Raw genomic sequence first — 18,220 nt, 5'->3', positions numbered from 1 at the left:
AATAATCGAAGTTGTGGCATCTGAATTAAGCAGGCAGACGCTTTGCATGGCTTTCTTCAATATCATCTCATATTCCCCTTTCAACTTTCCTATATGATACAATAAACCGTTCAAATTTAGACGTAAATAAGAGAATTTGCCACACTGTACTTTTATAGTTGCTAGTCCTGAACAATAACATAAGTGTAACTGCTCTTAATCGAGAACTTCATCAAATAAACAATAATAAAATCTAAAATCTAATGTAATCTATCAAAAACCCAAAAGAAAAAAAGAAAAAAAAAAAAAAAAAAAAAAAAGAAAGCGATCATTTGAAGGCACCGTCATGCCGTCACCATCGTACACTTGCAGCATGTAATTGATGCATCTGTTGTTCAATGAAATCATTTGCTTGGCCAAAAAAGTTACAATACAATAAATACAATGACATCCAATTTATGAAAAATCATGCAGAAGCAAATGTAAATGATAATGGAATCATGAATGCGAATGAGAATCACAAACTTGCCAAAAAGAAAACCTATTATAGTGTGCAAAGATACCCGTATCGTAGTTTTTTATTGTATCATCCATTTCGCAACACATTAAAAAAAAATTGTTTGGAAAAGCTTTGCTATGATGATTAGGTTTTGTGAAAAATAATACAAAAAAAAAATAAAGAGACAATTACTAAAACAACAGATGATGACCTAGTAATGGCAAAATCAACTCCTCAACAATGCACACGAACATGTGAGTTGAAATTTTGAAACATTTGACAACAAAAAGAAAGAAGCAGAATTAGAAGAAAAGAAAGAGATGCTCACTCAAAAAGAAATAAGAAATAATATCAGGCTTCTTCTCTTCGACATCCAAAATTTCGTTGCTGACTCCTTTAACCTTAAACATATTTAAAATACAAAATGGAAAAAACCCACAAGAAATCATCACATAGAATTAAATCATCCAAATAAAATTAGACCATGAACACAAAAGGAAATGAAGGCAGTTTAATCTGACTTAATTAGTGACTTACTGAATAAACTTGGAATCTGTTCCACGCATGCGTTCGACTTCAACCCCCATCCTCGTTGCCCCTCTAATATGTAGACATAAAGAAAAGAAATCGACTTCAAGTTATCAATCGAATCATTTGCTTAGCTAAGAAAGTTAAAATACAATAAATATATTCACATCCAATTTATGAGATATCATGCAAAAGCAATTGTAAATGATTACAAAATCATGAATGCGAATAAGAAACACAAACTTGCCAAAAAGAAAACCTATTATAGTGGTCAAGATACCCGCATCATTTTTTTTTTATGCCATTATCCATTTTGCAATACATTAAAAAAATTTCTTTTGAAAAAGCTTTGCTATGATTATTAGGCTTGGAAAAAATAATTCCAAAAAAATTAAAAAACAATTACTAAAAAAGCATGGAACGAAGTAAATGTATGGTTCCATGGATGCAAACAAAATAACACGATGGCATGATATTTGATTAAGACCCCTCTCTACCAGTTTGATGGCAAAAACACACACCTCTCTCATGCGGGAATGAACCTAACCATTTAACGGAAAAAAAGACAAAAATCGATATGGTAGCCAAACAAACACAGCATATCGTGTAAACATTGGCCCACAGAACTTAAATCGACCTAATTGCTGTAAAAAGCGAAACATAAAATTTGTTGTGAAGCAAGAGATTGAGGATCCTCTGTCCATAAATTTTTTGGACCAAAGAGAGGAAGAAATAAATAATTAAGAAAAGGCAAGGTGGCACAAAACAGAAGATGCCAATCACACAATTCAGAAAAAGGAAAAAAAATGCATCAAACCCGATGATAACATGATGTGAAATACCTATGAAGCAAGTTGGCAACAATTAGCAGCGGGCAACACCAACGTAGGTGAAAGAAAAAAGAGAAAACACAAATCGGACATGCAACCCATCTACATCCATCTTTAACTTTAAAAGACCATCTCTATCTTGGCTAGACATATTGCATCACCAATGGCATGCTTCACATTCACAAAAATGAGCAGTGCCCATTGACACATGGGCAGAGCTCAACAGCACCAACCGAATCACAACCATCCTTCAAAGGAAAACAAACAACGAAATGACTTCAAGAAAAATCTCTGTCACGCAAGTTGGAAAAGAGTAAAATTTAAATTGAAAAACAACAATCTAATAGAGACAATGTCACGCCCCGATCCTGAGATACGCCCGGAATTGACACATGATAGAGGGACAATAGTGGTACAATGTAAAATACATAGATTCACTGAGACTCATACATATAATATACATCAGAGGTTAGTGAAAATAATTTACAACAAATGGCGGCAATCCTACTCTCGAGTGCACTGCCCACACAACTACACCACATGCAATCTTCTTCACTAACCGCTACTTCAAAATAACCCTACACTGTAGGAATGGCACACCGGGCAAAGAAAAACCTGGATAAGCTGCGAAGCTCATGATGAGCCAACTAAGCTCAACCTCAACAACATTCTAAAAATAACTACACACTAGAATAGGGTACATTGACTAAAAAGCCAAACGTCGATCAAGGGTCATAAAGGTCAATAAACCTAGGTTATTCAATTCGGAAGATCCCCTCATCAGATTCCCGATCTGTAAGTTATCAAAGGTCCAACAACTAATAACTAAGGTGCTCACAAAATTGCATGACGATCCAACAGTCGGATTGTCGTTAATTATGAAAATCGTACGGCAGAACAATTATCTGAAAAATTGAATAATCGAACCATCGTATTGAATTTCAACGAACGGACTTTGGATAAGAGTTCAAGACATCGAGACCGTCTCGCTGTCCAAAATCCATAGACTTTGACTTTTCCCCACGTGCCGCCACACGCACCACCGCGCATGGTGGTTTCTGGCGACCGGAAACCCACTTTCTCAACTAACTTCAAATTCTATCAAAAAAGGAAGATAGAGCTCAATAAGAGGAACAAGTTTTATACCTGACATGAAGTTCAAAAGTGGACGGAAGATGGTCAATTTCGCCGATAAGCTAGTAGGTGCCTAAAGCTTCCTGGCGTCGATTTGCCGCCTACGGTGATCCAACGGGGTCAAGTCTGGTTGGGATTTACTCCTAGGATGATGGGCTACAAGTTCCAAGTGGTGGCATCGACGATCGTTTTGCCGATTCACAGGAAAAATGAAAAGGATGGCTAGAGCACTATTGGTTTTCATAGGTTTTTGTGGCCTTGCACCGCCATATACGGTGGTTAATTGATAACACCAAGGCTCAGAGACCCTTTTCTCAACCTGTAAGTTAACCAAACAGGGTGGAGGAAAAGAGGGAGGGAGAGAGAGAGAGAGAGAGAGAGAGAGAGAGAGAGAGAAAGAAAGAAAGAGAGAAAAAGTTCTCTTTCATAAGTGGACATAGCCTGGTTTTTGGGTCCCAAAGCCTTACTGGAAAAAGCAATGGGTTTTCCCTATTGCTGCAAGACTGCTCCTATCCCATTTGCAGAAGCATCACATTGTATAACAAATGGAATTAAGAAATCAGGTAGGGCTAACACCTTAGGATGTCATGATCCTTTTTAATTCTTGAAAAGCTGACTCAGACCATATAAACCCATCTTTTTTAGTGAATTGGTATAGAGGCTGGCATATTTTACCATAACCTTGTACAAACTTTCTGTAATAACCTGTCAACCCCAAAAACCCCCTCAGCTCCTTCACATTCATAGGGATTGGCCATCCAATATGGCTTGTATCTTAGTTGGATCAGCTGCAACTCCCTCACTGGAAACTATGTGACCCAAGTATTCAATATGTTGCTGCCAAAAGAGCATTTAGACTTCTTTACATACAACTAGTGTTGCAATAACAACTCCAAGGTTTGGTGCAAATGAGATAGATGCTCTTCCCATGTTTACTGTAGACTAATATGTCATCAAAAAAATACCAATATAAAATGCTTGAGATAGGGTTTAAAAATATCATTCATCAAGCTTTGAAAGCTTGCTGGGGCATTGGTAAACCCAAATGGCATTACCAAAAATTCATAGTGTCCCTTATGGGTCCTGAGGCAATTTTCTCCACATCCTCCTCATAGTGAGTTTGGAATCCATAAGCGCTGTCAACGAAGTGTTGTTGGCTGTAATATAGGTCTAAATGACCTGAGGAATTACCGCCAAAGCAGCTTCAATGCCTTCCAAACACGCATCCATGGTGGTTAAACGAGAGTTGGTTGTGTGGCGGGTCAGACAAGGAGGAGTCCAGGATCACGAGGCTGATGCCAATGATGGCACCAAGGCTCCGAGACCCTTTTCTCAACCTGTAAGTTAACCAAACAAGGTGGAGGAAGAAAGGGAAAGAGAGAGAGAGAGAGAGAGAGAGAGAGAGAGAGAGAAAATTGTTTTGTAATATTGTATTATATTTTTCAAATGATCATTGGAGAACCATCCAACCAACTGGTTACATATATGTTTCCACTATCATCAAATGCCAGCTGGCTATATAACAAAACAACTTGATTAACTATTGATTAAAGTACTAATAAGCTTCTAATTTCGATTAAGGTAATCACAATCATAACATTAATCGAGGTGGTTCTTGGGTGGGTTTTGTAAAGGGAAGTGAGAGCTTCAAGATGGAGGTGGTGGCGTCGAAAAATTCCACTGGAGTTGGCCGGAATTGGTGTTGGAAAATGGGAGGTCGCAGGGATCAATTTGGGTGGGTTTCTGGGCTTTGGATCAGGTTTCCCTAAATGGAAACCTGCTAATTTGGGCAGATAGACTCTGGAAACTTACTACTAATAGTAAGTCCACGTCTAAAAGGTCTCCTTACTTCCAGGGCTCGTAACTTCTCCGTTCTAACTCGGAATTAAGATCTGTTTGCGCCTACGTTCTTGTGGAATTAAGTTCTACCTAAACATCTCAAGAGTTAACCAAACAGGTTGAGAAAATAGAAAATGACTAAAGTATCCCTCACTTCGGGGGGGGGGTGGAAAGGATGTAGCGAGGGAGAAAGATAGAGAGAAAGTGAGGAAGAGAGAGAGTGAGGTCTGAGAGAAAGCTGCCACATGGCAGGCAAGGAGAGGGGAGAGTCAGGGAACCAAAATCAAGAGTGGGCCCCTTGGGCACATCATTTAACACCAAAAACAATATTTTAAACAAATATCCCACAACCCAAATGAATTTACTAAAAATACCCTTCCGTTCTGTAAAATCCGGGACGGGTTGTCAAAAGAAATTTTTTAGAGTGAAGCTTCCGGGTGGCATACGCAGATTTTTATTATAAGAAAAAAGTAACCTCAATCCCAAGTTAAGCAGCGAAATCACTTCATAATCCCTAAATATTGGAAAATGAATTTTTGAAAGGGAAGCTCACCACTGCTATCATAGGGTGTGAGCATAGACTCCTTCGAAGGCTTCAAACAAAATCCCTAAAAAACGAAAAACCAGGATCTCCTAAAACTGAAAACAAAACCAAATTAAAACACCACACGTAGAATCGCAAGCTACAAACAAAACCCCCAACACAATCCCAAATGGAGGGAAAGGGAAATGGAAGAAGAAGAGTGGTGACAAAGAGGGAGAGATACAATCCCTTGACCCCACCCTCTCTCCTGCAGCCAACACACTCATGAGAAATTTCTCCGCATGCCTGCCTGTAATTGGTTTGGTACTCTAGGTCAGGTTGGGTACCTGGTACCCTGAAAATTTCCTCCACACACATTATCTTAACCCTACCCTCAAACTGGGCACCCAATCAACTCTCTTAGTCATTCATTGTGTATCGTACAATAAAAAATTATTTAACTTTTTTTATTTAAAATTAAACATGAATAATACCTAAAGAAAATTGATCGTACAATATATGATGAAGAGTTAGAATGCGGAGATGCTTAGAATCCGAAAAAGTGGATATCCTCTTCCCCGAGCTGAAGAAGACAGGCAACATTGAACTTTAAATACCAGCTGACTTTTCACCATGAAAAACACAATTCTGAATCAAATTAAGCTTAATTCTTAGCTAGAGAGAGAGAGGGAGAGAGAGATGAGTACCGGAGAATCAAAGACTGTATGTGTAACAGGAGCTTCTGGTTACATAGCATCATCGCTGGTGAAGCTCTTACTGCAAAAGGGTTATACCGTCAAAGCCACTGTTCGCGATCCAAGTCAGTATTTCTATATTTGCTCATATATAATGTTCAACTTCAAACAATTCATTCAATATTTCAGATTCTGGGTTTTGCATATTGTCTTGTTTACCAAAAGAAAAGTTGGGTATCCAAAATAATCATCGTGCACACCTCGCCTTCTTATTTCCTTTTTTTTCATTAGGGTTTTGGAGTACCAACGACATCTCCCGTGCATCCAATTATTTTCTTTTTATTGTTCTTGTTCTTGTTTTTCGGTGCCAATTGAAACCTCATAGCGAGTTAGTCATTGTTTGCCACTCTTAGTTCAACTCAATAATTGTGTTTACAGATGATGCAAAGAAAACAGAACACTTGCTCTCATTAGATGGAGCCAAGGAGAGGCTTCATTTGTTCAAAGCGGATTTATTAGAAGAAGGATCATTTGACGCCGTAATTGATGGATGTGTAGGTGTTTTTCATACAGCAACGCCTGTACAATTTTCAGCCACTGACCCACAGGTCTGTCCCTTCACTTCATGCATACATCAAATAGTGTATTGTGTGTGTGCACTTGCGAATGCATAGCAAATCGATACACCTTCAAGCGAAATGAGGTAGAAACTAGAATGATATATTTCTTTTCTCTATATTTCAGGTAGAAATAATTGAGCCTGCAGTTAAAGGAACACTTAATGTTCTAAAATCATGCGCAAAATTCCCCGCTGTCAAGAGAGTGGTTTTAACATCTTCTCTGGCTGCAGTAAAGGTGAATGGAAAACCTCTGACCTCTGATGTGGTTATTGATGAAACATGGTACTCGGATCCACTGTTTTGCGAAGAGATCAAGGTACGTGCGTTCCCATACAATTGAATAATTTTGGACAGAGATAAGCTTAACACAGTACAAAGCAGTACATGATGATGAACTACAAACTCATAACAACTTCCTTCTTCATTTGTTCAGCAATGGTATCCTCTCTCAAAAACTTTAGCTGAGGAGGCCGCCTGGAAATTTGCCAAAGGAAATGGAATTGACTTGGTAGCAATACATCCGGGGTTTGCGATTGGTCCACTCTTACGGCCAACTCTTAATCTCTCCGTTGGGTTTCTTCTGAATTTAATGAGTGGTACAATTCACCCCCTTTATGTTTAAACACTACTCCTTGTGATGCAAGTGGTTTATTCTGTTTTGTTTCTCTTTTGTGCTCAGGTATCAAAACACCTTTTATAGACTACGCATTCGTGGACGTTAGAGATATTGCCTTTGCTCATATTCAAGCATTTGAAGTTCCTTCAGCTAGTGGTAGATATTGTTTAGTAGCACAAGTTGCTGATGGTCCCGATACCCTAAAGATTTTACAAGAGCTTTATCCCACATTGAGCCTTCCTGAGCCTGGCAATCCTTCTGGCTCCAAGTTTCAAGTGTCCAAGGAGAAAGCAAAATGTTTGGGAATCACTTTCCGTCCTCTGGAAACGAGTCTCAAGGACACTGTTGAAAGCCTCGAGGAGAAGGGCTTCCTCAAGTTTTGAATTCTGCAACCTGCAGCAATTTGTTAATTTAGTGCACGAGGTGTTCAAATAAGTGGGAAATGAAGTTTGTTATGTGCTTAAGGGCTAGTTTGGTATTGATGTGCTTTGAAAAAAAGTTGTTTCTGCTATGCTGTGAGAATAAGCAGCTGTAAAATAAAGCAGCAGAGTGTTTGGTAAACTTTTTTGTAAAAGTGCTTTTGAAAAAAAAATAGTATTATAGTTTTGGTAAACTTTTATGTAAAACAGATGTGAAAAAAAGTCGGTTTTTCAAAGCTGGGTTTTGCAGCTTCTTGTTTTTGGCTTTTTTTCATCCAAAATTGTGAAAAAAAAACTGAAGCTGAATGTTTACCAAACACAAAAATAACTCCTAGCTTTTTTTGATACTAGCTTTTTTCAGAATCACCTCAGTACCAAATCAGGCCTTAGTATTCCAAAGAGATGCTGGACATTATATTTTTCCGGTTAAATCTTTTAATGTGATCTGCAGAGTGCCTCAGAAGTGTCTTAAGAACATGCTCAAAAGTTGCTTTTGGATCTTTCGTATATGGCTCATGAGTCATGTGTAATATGTAATGTTTCAAAATAACTCCAAATAAAAAAGATCAAGTTGAAGCTGTTTTGCTTTACTGTCTTCAAAGAAATCTTAATTTGCAATTTCGTCGTTCTTCAATGTGTCTGCCGTTGCAGGCGTCAGGCCACAAGTGCCTATGCGACATGCCCTCGTACAAATGCACAACTGTCAATTCTTATGAACTTCCGGCAATGGCACAGAGTTGGTCCAAGCTAAATGTTCAAGCTGTCCTTACTCACTCTCTAGAAGGAAGGACGCAGCAGATTTCTCTTACTAAATAACCTAGATGTAGTTCAGGACCTTCTACTCTCGCAAAATTTGATAAGTGAATTTTCTGTCGAATGCATTCTTCTCAAAGCTTAAGAACACTAGATCCAAACTAGGAAAATACACCGCTAGTTTACTTGTAGAAATTTGGTTTAAGTTTCTGGTATATTTCATATCTTGTGTGAATGTACAATAACACATATAAAGCAAAAGAGACTGGTTACAACCAACCATCCTTAGACTAAAACCTACAGACCGGATAAAGCTATATCCTAACAAGGACTCTTTAATTTAAGGGATTACATCAAACACAATGCTAAAGTAATCTACACGTGTATCCCCCAAAACAAGGGATTAAAGGTGAGCATCCAAAGTTGACAAAAGGTGCCAAAGGTGCCATGATTTCTGATTTCATATCTGTCTAGATTTGTAACTCCAATGTTGCTCTTTTGATGAGTTGTGGTATGATCACCAGTTGACGCATCTTGCAACTGATCATCGTTCTAACGAAAAACCACACATCTTAAAAGATTCAAATAGCTACCACTATGTTAGTGCCCTAAATGGCATGATTTCATATCTGTCCAAAGTTGACAAAAAGGTTAGCAGCCAAAGTTGACATAAGATGCCAAAGGCGCCATGATTTCTGATTTCATATTTGTCTAGGATTTGTAACTCCATTATTACTTTTTTGATGCGCTGTGATGTGATTACCAATTGACCATTTTGTAACTGATCATCTTTCTAGCGGAACCCACACATTTTTTAGCTACCACTCTATTAGTGCCCTAAATGGAGGGCCACGGATATAATGTCCCCTATTTCGTGTCTTCTGTGTGTCTCATTTTCTAATTTTTGACACGTATTCCTTAACTGAACTCAAATTTAACACTGTTAATTTATTATAAAATTAAATAAAAAAACTAAAAATTAAAGTAATACAAAAATCAAGAATAAACTCCTGAGTTCCACCCACTTCAACCCATTGCCGCCGATCGGCATACTATAGAACTAGCAAACATTCTGTCAAGTTATTAGGATTTGGGGATTGAAGGAAGATATCTAATCAATTGAATATTGTGAAATCTGTAACGGTTGAACCGATGACGAATGTTGAGATTTAAACCGACGCAAAGACAACTCTAAGATCCGATTCATCTTCGCCGACAAGAGGGAGGAAGAGAGATAAATACAAAGAAAGGAAACCCAGCAGATGGTGAAATCTGTAAGGATTGAACAAACACCGAGATTTAAACCGACGCAAAGCCGACTCCAAGATCCGATTCGGCTTCGCCGACGAGAGAGAGGAAGAGTGATAAATAGAAAGAAAGAATGCTTGGAGTATAATTAGATCATACATCCCCAACAAAGGAAACCTTGCCGATGGTGAGAAAATGCAGCTGACAAGCATGGTGGCGAGGAGATTGGGAGATGTTGGTTGGGAAGGGTTGCTGTTGGGATTTTGGTTTTTTTGTTTAACTTCAATTTTTAGTCTTTTTAATTAAACTTAATTGAAAGTTTAATAGTGTTAGATATGGAGTTAAATAGAGGGACAAGTGTTAAAAAAAATTAGAAATGAGATACAAAGGAGACACAAAATAGGAGACAGCAGAAGTTCCTTCTACTTCAGAGATTTTTCAATGTGACCGGTATAATGAGTGGTATATTACATGTCATTATATAAATTGTAGAACATGTATGCTAAAAAGTTAATAATTTAAAAAATAAAATTTCCCACAATTTCTATTAAAACACATGGTGTAATCATGGCCAGCCCTAGCTATAGGGGCCAACGGGCGAAATGAAATGAGGCCCTTCGATCATCCACTGACGGTGAATTCTACCATACCTCTATTATGTATCCAACTCCCTCTCTGATATAACTAACATGAAAAAAATTGTTTGCTAGGGGGAGAGAAGGACTAGTTTTACATAACTCTAACAAGCCTTCCTTCATCTCCCACTTTATCTCTCTTCGAGTCAGATTCTACACAATTTCACGCCCCTTGGGATTCAACTGCTCTTTTGCTTGCAGGAAGGCAATTTACCCTTGAAAAGGAAGGCAACTTACAAAAATAAATCAAAAATCAAAAATCAAAAATGCACATTGAGATTCAACCCAGCTCATAAAGACTACAAAATAAGTTACGGGCTTTTGGATCCAGTTCCAAAAGCATAGGTTGGTTAGGACGAAGTCCAATTATCCAATTATATATTTTTTATGTTAATTTTGTTATTTTAGATAAAAATATTTAAATTCAGACAGAAAATCATGGGCATTTACTAACAAATTCAGACTAGAGTTACAACAAGCCAATAGTATTGGTAATACCTCTATTCCCACCTTCGCATTTAAAATGGTCCCCTTTAATGGGAGATTGGATGTGAGCCTGCTGAAGGAAATAATAGTGACCATGTTGCTTACGAGGTTGATAGGGATGTCCCACCTAGTTTATTTAACAAGAGAGGTCAGTGTTGTGGAGTAGGGATGGATCGAAATGACTTTAGCTTTAAGTAAATCTCAGCAGAAAAAAAATAACAAAAGAAAATAAAATAAAAAGATGATGCAACTAGGCAAGTCAATAGGGTAAAAAGACAAGTTATTGCTACCTTCAAATGAAGCTAGTTTACTGGAATATTGTAATTCTGACACACGTACGGAGCTTTCCAATGTCTATCATTCCCATCATCCGGATTTGGTTTGCATTTCCGAACCTATGGTTTCTTTTAATTCTATTCCTTCATCTTATTGGAATTCATTAGGTCTTTCTTTGCGTTGACACGCTCCAATCATGATATTCCTAAATATTAAGACAGACACGTGTTGGCCGACACCCAAAGATGACGAAGCCATTTTAAACATGCATACAAATTAAAATATGTGATTAGAAAGAAATATAATAATGCAGAACCGTATTCAGAGCATACAACTAATAAAAAATAATTGAAAGAATTATTATAGAAAGGTACGAATAAAGGAATAAGTCCTACACTAAGAAGATTCAAAGATACATAAGCGAAAGTACCCTGATGCCAAGATCGTGTGCCTCGAACCTAAATCCTGAAGGGGGCACAAAATCAAAAGAGTGAGTGGACCAAAGCTTATAATAATAGTACTAATAATAACAAAACCATTTTATTTATGAACATACTAACCCCCTATTTTGAAAACACATATAATACTACATAATAGGTTTTCTAAAAACTCTAGTATGCCATGAAAAACATTTGTAAAATAAGTACGTGTAAAATAATGCTCAATGATGCTGCTATCGTCGTCGAGGGCAAATCCATAAATCTCATCAATGTTGTACTCACTAGGGGTATCATAGTGACCCGAAGGCATAACCATCACCAAAGATGAAGCTGTATGACATTGGGTTACGCCAGTGAAGAAATCATGGTCCATCACCCAAAGGTGAAGTTGTACGACTTTGAGTTATGCCAAAGAAGGGATGTATCTATATATATGTATATGCAGTGGGTCCATCACCCGAAGGTGAAGCTGTACGACTCTGGGTTACGCCAGAGAAGAAACATATACATATAACATATCACACCGACACTAGCCCCGGGCTAATGAAGCTAGAGGTATATCATAAATATCATCAACTGTGTCCTATGGCCATAGACATCTACATACTCGGTTGTGTGTATGTGTTGTATGATAACCCACTAGATAAGCATCGAAAACATACCTCAAAAATCTCACATCAAAACCGGATCTTAAAAGCTCAAAGACTCATCTCATAATTCCATGATAACTCATATTCATAAATCCGTAAAACAAATCATATTTGAAAGCCATAGAATTTCATATACGAGAATCCGATAATTCTTAACCTTTAGTAAAACGTAAATTCGATAAATCATAAATATTTTGTAAAAACAATTTAAATAAATCATAACTATAGAAATCCGTAAAACATCATATAAAACATGCTTCATTCATGAAATATGAAATGCATGCAAGCCTAATATTTTATAATAACATCCAATTTAAGAAGGGGTCCACTCATAGATATTTTGTTTCCCGGGAGCCACTCAAACTAGGGAAGATTGAGTCATTTCCCACCGATGCACCTATTGGAGGTCATGAAAATGGCTCAAAAGCCGTTGGGTTTCTTGCCGGAATCTGGAAATTAACCTCGTGAGTTGTTTTAGTTATTAACCTTTACCAAAACAGCCAAATTAGAAAGATGAGAAATCTTGCTGAAGTTCTTCCTTCGCATCCTAGCTCGGTGATTTGTGCCCTTCGTTCGAGTTTGAGGATGCAAGAGAAGGCCAGAGGATGGTGGTGGTTCGTGGTGCTCACCAGAGAGAATGACGAGTAGTGATGGTGTCATGAGTGTGCTCGGGGGAAAGAGGAACTAACAGAGAGAAAGGGAAAATGTTTACCGATGAGAGACAAAGATAAAGGAAGGGGAAAAGAGAGAGAGAGTTTTAGAGAGAGAGGGGGGAATCGCAGGAAGAACATCCGCAGAAAATGGGGGCAAAACTGCCACGTGTCATCCCAGGAGTGATCCAAGGTGGAAAATATCTTTACTTGAAAGTTACCAAAATGCCCTTAAGTTTTGAATTCCGTAAAACATTCATCGTAACTCCAAATTCCATTCTTCTTGCACCCATGCGTTCGTAACAACGAAACGTCAAGGAAATGAATCTTACGTGCCACAACAATGCGGTTAACAAAAGTCAATGTTTTTGCCTCAAAGGGTATTTTCGAAATTTCACTTTTTAAATTTATAAAAATAGCAATATTTTGGGATAGGTCGTTACATGCTTACTGTTAATATCAAGAATGGTTTACTGCCTAATATTTAGGTTTTGTGTTCTACGGGTTATTGTTCCCTTACTTTGATTTCTTCTTGAGCTAATGGTTGGAGTGTCCGTGTGTATATGGAGAGGTGTCTTGACTGCTTTCTTTGTGACACATGTTGGTTACAGTCTTGGCCTCATATTAGTTGTTCAGCTTTGCCCAAGGTAGTTTCTGATCATAATTGTCTTGTATTCTCATCTTCTGCTAAGGTTGTTCGAGGGCCCCTACCAATTCGGTTTCAGTTCATGTGGACTTTACATTCAAGTTTTTCTGATGTGGTTGTAAGGTGCTGGCAGTCAACTATTGCCTATGGGTGTCCCATGTTTATTATATTGGAAAAGCTCAAGGTTCTTGAGAATGGAACTCTAATGTTTTTGGTAATGTTTATAGAAATGTTACTTTTGCTAATGAAAGACTTCATAACATCCAAAATATTATTTCTTCTTAAGGGAATTCTTAAGAGAGGTTTAACGAGGAAGTTGTTGCTAAGACAGCTGTCCTCGATGCTCTTCATATGCAAAAAGCTTTCTGGAGTGATCGTGCTCGTGTTAAATGGCTTACAGAGGGTGATTGTAATACTGTTTTTTTTTTCTTCCATGCTTATGCTCGAGGTAGGCATTCGTCTTCCAAGATTGTTACTATTTTGGATGGTGATAATGTACTTTCTTCCCCTATTGATATTGTTGGTCATGTGGTAAACCATTATCAATCTTTATATAACTTGTCGTTCATTCCAAGTGGAATTGAAGATATTTGTGGTGTAATTCCACCTATGGTTAATGAAGAGGGCAATCTTGCCTTTTCTTATTTACCTTCAACTGATGAGATTAAAAATGCAGTTCTTTCTATAGATCATTCGAGTGCTCCAGGACCTGATGGTTTTCCTGGTTCGTTCTATCAGTCGTGCTAGGATATTATTGGTTTGGATGTTATTGCTTTTGTTCAAGAATTTTTTATGCGTGACTGGCTTTATCCTAATGCTAATTGCAACTTTGTAGTGCTTATCCCTAAAGTGGATGGGGCTGCCATCATTGCTCAGTATCAGCCTGTTGCTCTTGCTAACTTTATGTTCAAAATTATTCCCAAGGTTCTTGCTGATCGGCTAAGCCCTATTGCCATTTGCATAATTTCTCCTCATCAAACGGCATTTTTAAAGGGTAGACGTATTTCTGACTGCATTAGGCTAGTTTTAGAAGGCTTCAATTTTATGGACAAAGTGGTAATGTGGGCATAAAAGTTGATATTGCTAAAGCTTTTGATACTTTAAACTGGAATTTTCTTCTCCACGTGCTTTCTAGCTTTGGATTTTATCATATTTTTGTGGATTGGGTGCATCTTTTGTTACAGTCAGCTCGTCTTTGAATTTTGATAAATGGCACACCTCATGGATTTTTCTCTTGCTCTCAAGATGTACATCAGGGAGATCCTCTTTCTCCACTTCTTTTCTGTCTAGCTAAGGAAGTTCTGAGCAGAGGTTTATCTTTGCTTTTCTCTACTAGATGGATCACTGCTATTTCAACTCCATGGGTTGTTAACCTCCAACTCATATGCTATATGCTAATGATCTTTTTATTTATTTTTTTTGTCGTGGGAATGCTTGATCTCTTCGTTCTCTTTGAAAGTTTTTGGATGAGTATGGTTGTGCATCAGGACAACTTGTTAATGCAACTAAAGGTACTTTTTATCTCGGTTCTACCTATGCCCATCGTAGAGTGCATATCTTAAGATATCTTGGATTTCGTATGGGTCTTGTTCCTTTCACTTATCTTGAGGTACCCATTTTTCGTGGTAAACCAAAGAGAATTCACGTCCAAGCTTTGGTAGATAAGGCTAAAGCTTGACTTTCAGTTTGAAAGGGTAAACTTCTCTCAATGGCTGGTCGGCTCCAGTTGGTACAATTTGTTTATCAAAACTTGTTTCTTCATAGCTTCTCAGTTTATCAATGGCCAGCTTGCTTTTTAAAGCATATTTCTGCTTATGCAAGGAATTTTATTTGGTCAGGGGACTTGGCAACACGAAAGTTAGTAACTATTGATTAGAGTATGGTATGTGGACCTAAGCATGAGGGGGGCTTGGTCTTCATGATTTGGTTATTTTGAACTATGACGGCTTTGCCTAGTTTTGGCTAGGATGCTTTACAATCTCTTCTTTGTGGGATTCTTTTGCTCGCCAACGTTTTCCTCTTACACCTTACAAAAAGCTAGATATCTATTTACGATCTTCTATATGGCATGGTTTGAAGCGCGCTTTGCTTATTCTAAATAACAATAGTCGCTGGATTATTGGTGATAAGAGATCATTTTCCTTTTGGTTCGACAAATGGTTGGATGGCCCGATTATTGGCCCTTCATTAGCTTCGGTCATTTCACCTACAGTTCTTCCTAGGGTTTTAAATGTTATTGAAGCTCAAAGTTGGTCTTTGCCAGATTATTTTGGAGATTTATTCCCTTCTGTGGTGCAATAGATTCTACGTTTATCTTTGCCTTTAAATGTAGAAGATGACAAATTGATTTGGGAACCTACGTCTACTGGGAAAATTTCCTTTTCTTCTAGTTGTCATATTATTCGCCGAAAACATACAGAGTTATTTGGCTACATTTTATTCCGCCTCAACTATCTATTTTGGCTTGGCATCTTTTTCATGACAACTTCCTATCGAAGGTGCACTACAATGACGTGGAATTTCTTGGGTGTCCGTTTGTTGTTTATGTTATAATTCTGAAGAATCTACTGTTCATCTTTTCTTCGGTTATCGGATATCTAGGCAGCTTCAAAGATGGTTAGCATGTCAATTTGGTACCTCTTTGCCTTTATCTGATTCTTTGGCTATCTTTTGGGATGCTTATATACATAAACCCTTTTCCAAACAGTTGCACAATCTCTGGATTTTTATGGGTCTTTCTACTATTTCAACTATTTGCAATGCTCAAAATAAGTTTATTTTATAAGGTCGCCCAATATATTTTCATCCCTTTGCATGTCTATATACTCTGGGATTGTGCATGGTAGGAAGTTTATTCCTGGTTACGCTCAAAGTTTTGACACACATATCATTTCTTCTTTGTGGATTCAACCTATTCCTCGCAAGGTGTCGACTGTTTGTTTTGTGCTTTAGTCTTCTCCTTAGTTTCCTTGGATTAAACTTAATACAGATGGTTTGTGTAAAGGAAATCCTAATCCTCCTGCCTATGGATGAGTTTTCAGGGATTGTCATGGTCAATTTCTTAGCGTTTTTTGCCAAGGGATCTGTCTTCGTAACTCTTTCTTTGCAGAATTATCAGCAATTATTATTGGTATAAAGTTTGCATATCATTGGGTTGGCATTGTCTTTGGTTGGCAAGTGACTCTTCTAGTGTTATTTATGCTCTCCAATCAGTTGGTTTTGTTCCTCCTTGGCCTCTTTGTACACAATGGTCTATTTGTTTGGACTGTGTTCGGAAGACAAGTTTCTACGCCTCTCACATATATCGTGAGGGAAACGTTGTTGCGGACAATTTTGCTAACATGGGTTTTTCTTCACCAATTTTGGTATTGCATGATTCCCCTCCAGTAATGGCTTATGTTGCTTTGTTTTCAGACTATGCTGGGTTTCTTGGCTTTGGCTTCTCAACTTAATGTGCATCTCGGCATACATGTTTGTCTGACCTTCTTATGTTCTTTTCTTAACTTGTGATATTGCTTGATTTGTTTTGCAGGTTTAGGCCTTTTAGGTTTGCTTTTAGAGGGGTTAGGTTTTATGTCTCCCCCCCCCCCTTTTTTCATTGTACCATTATTGTTTTCGTTTATAAAAGGGTAAGGTTTTATGTCCCCCCTTCTTTTTCATGTTTTTTTTTTTTTTAATTGCTTTTGTTTTTCCTTGTACTATGAGGGATTAGGTTTATGTCTCCACTGACTAATCATAACTTATATTTTACTTTATCAATAAAATTTCTCTCGTACCGTCGAGATTTCCCAAAATTAAAAAAAAAAAAAAAAAAAAAAAAGGCTTTTGGATTTTGAATAGTTAAATATTCAAACTAAAGTATTGTTTAGTACCTACTATGTCTGAAGAAAAATTGTGTGTAACTACAAAACCTATACAATCTAGTAACATACACAAGCTAAGTCCTCTAATTAGTTGACTAAAAAACTGACTACAACAACGAAAACTTCCTTTACAATTGGCAATACAAATTACAGCAACATACCCTCTGATCCTTCTATGCACATGAATATTATTACCTCTCCAAAATTCCAAAAACTTGTTTCTGAAACAGTTTATGTGTCTGTCCTTCTTTGCAAGTTCAAAGAGTAGTCCATCCGTAGCCCCAACCGATGCTCCATTCTCTTCACACTTCTCCACCGGCGTTGACAGGCCACATTAGATCCAGAAAGATTGGGAGTCTAGTCTGCTTGACCTCCGACTCCAAGTCTGCTAGCAGCTCCCTCTCTTCCTCTTGATGATGAGGAAGACGAAGAAGAGGATGAAAGAGACTCTGTGGTGGTTACCTACAACCACTAAACTACAGCATAGTAATTATAAAACATTTAGAATAGACAATAAAAAAAAACTTTTAAAGTAATTATAAAAGAGATGTACTAGTCATATCCTAAACTGGGCAGAACGTATTCATAATATCTGGTAATTCATCGATTCGATTGAACATGAACTTCATCATTCTTGGTATGCATATTCAAAGATATACAACTTGAAATGATATAGATTTGTAGGACTAAAGAAACTTAACAACACCAATAGCTAGTTTGATTGTGTTACGAAAATAATTATCTTGTTCTAAATCATTTTGAGTGACTCGTTAGCTGCTATGAAATCACGAATTTCTAATATTTTCTCGAGAAGAGTATTCGGGTTTATTTATAGTGAAAAATGGCGAATTTTTTTTGTGAAGTTATGGAAACATATATAATTCCGTATCT

The 18,220-nt window shown here is 37.5% G+C and overlaps 1 protein-coding gene and 1 long non-coding RNA gene across 2 annotated transcripts in view; one reads left to right on the top strand and one right to left on the bottom strand.

The window, feature by feature from the left end:
• The window catches only part of LOC148695423 (uncharacterized), a 1,303-nt gene extending 144 nt beyond the window's left edge, over positions 1–1,159 (bottom strand). Inside the window, exons 1-3 of the long non-coding RNA XR_015964350.1 lie at positions 1,016–1,159; positions 807–879; positions 1–89 (exon numbers count right to left, since the gene is read on the bottom strand). The exon at positions 1–89 is cut by the window's left edge and continues 144 nt beyond it. This is a non-coding gene — a long non-coding RNA (uncharacterized LOC148695423). The remainder of the gene's footprint in view (positions 90–806; positions 880–1,015) is intronic.
• Positions 1,160–5,881: 4,722 nt separating this feature from the next.
• LOC137733321 (phenylacetaldehyde reductase) lies at positions 5,882–8,287 on the top strand. The gene is made up of 5 exons (XM_068472477.2): positions 5,882–6,152; positions 6,466–6,635; positions 6,772–6,963; positions 7,081–7,243; positions 7,327–8,287. Exons 1-5 carry the CDS (start codon positions 6,032–6,034, stop codon positions 7,644–7,646), a joined length of 966 nt encoding a protein of 321 aa, XP_068328578.2. The 5' UTR covers positions 5,882–6,031; the 3' UTR covers positions 7,647–8,287.
• Positions 8,288–18,220: the final 9,933 nt, after the last annotated feature.

The sequence above is a fragment of the Pyrus communis genome, chromosome 7 (assembly GCF_041283825.1).
Source record: "Pyrus communis isolate YQ-2024b chromosome 7, ASM4128382v1, whole genome shotgun sequence".
NCBI classification, from domain to species: domain Eukaryota; kingdom Viridiplantae; phylum Streptophyta; class Magnoliopsida; order Rosales; family Rosaceae; genus Pyrus; species Pyrus communis.
The sequence above is the reverse complement of the archived record's forward strand: the minus strand, read 5'-3'. Positions and strand labels throughout refer to the sequence as shown.

Coding starts and splice junctions, on each gene's coding strand:
- LOC137733321 (XM_068472477.2), top strand. CDS start 6,032: ATGAGTACCGGAGAATCAAAGACTGTATGTGTAACAGGAGCTTCTGGT. Junction 6,153..6,465: donor AGCCACTGTTCGCGATCCAA/GTCAGTATTTCT, acceptor TTGTGTTTACAG/ATGATGCAAAGAAAACAGAA. Junction 6,636..6,771: donor TTTCAGCCACTGACCCACAG/GTCTGTCCCTTC, acceptor TCTATATTTCAG/GTAGAAATAATTGAGCCTGC.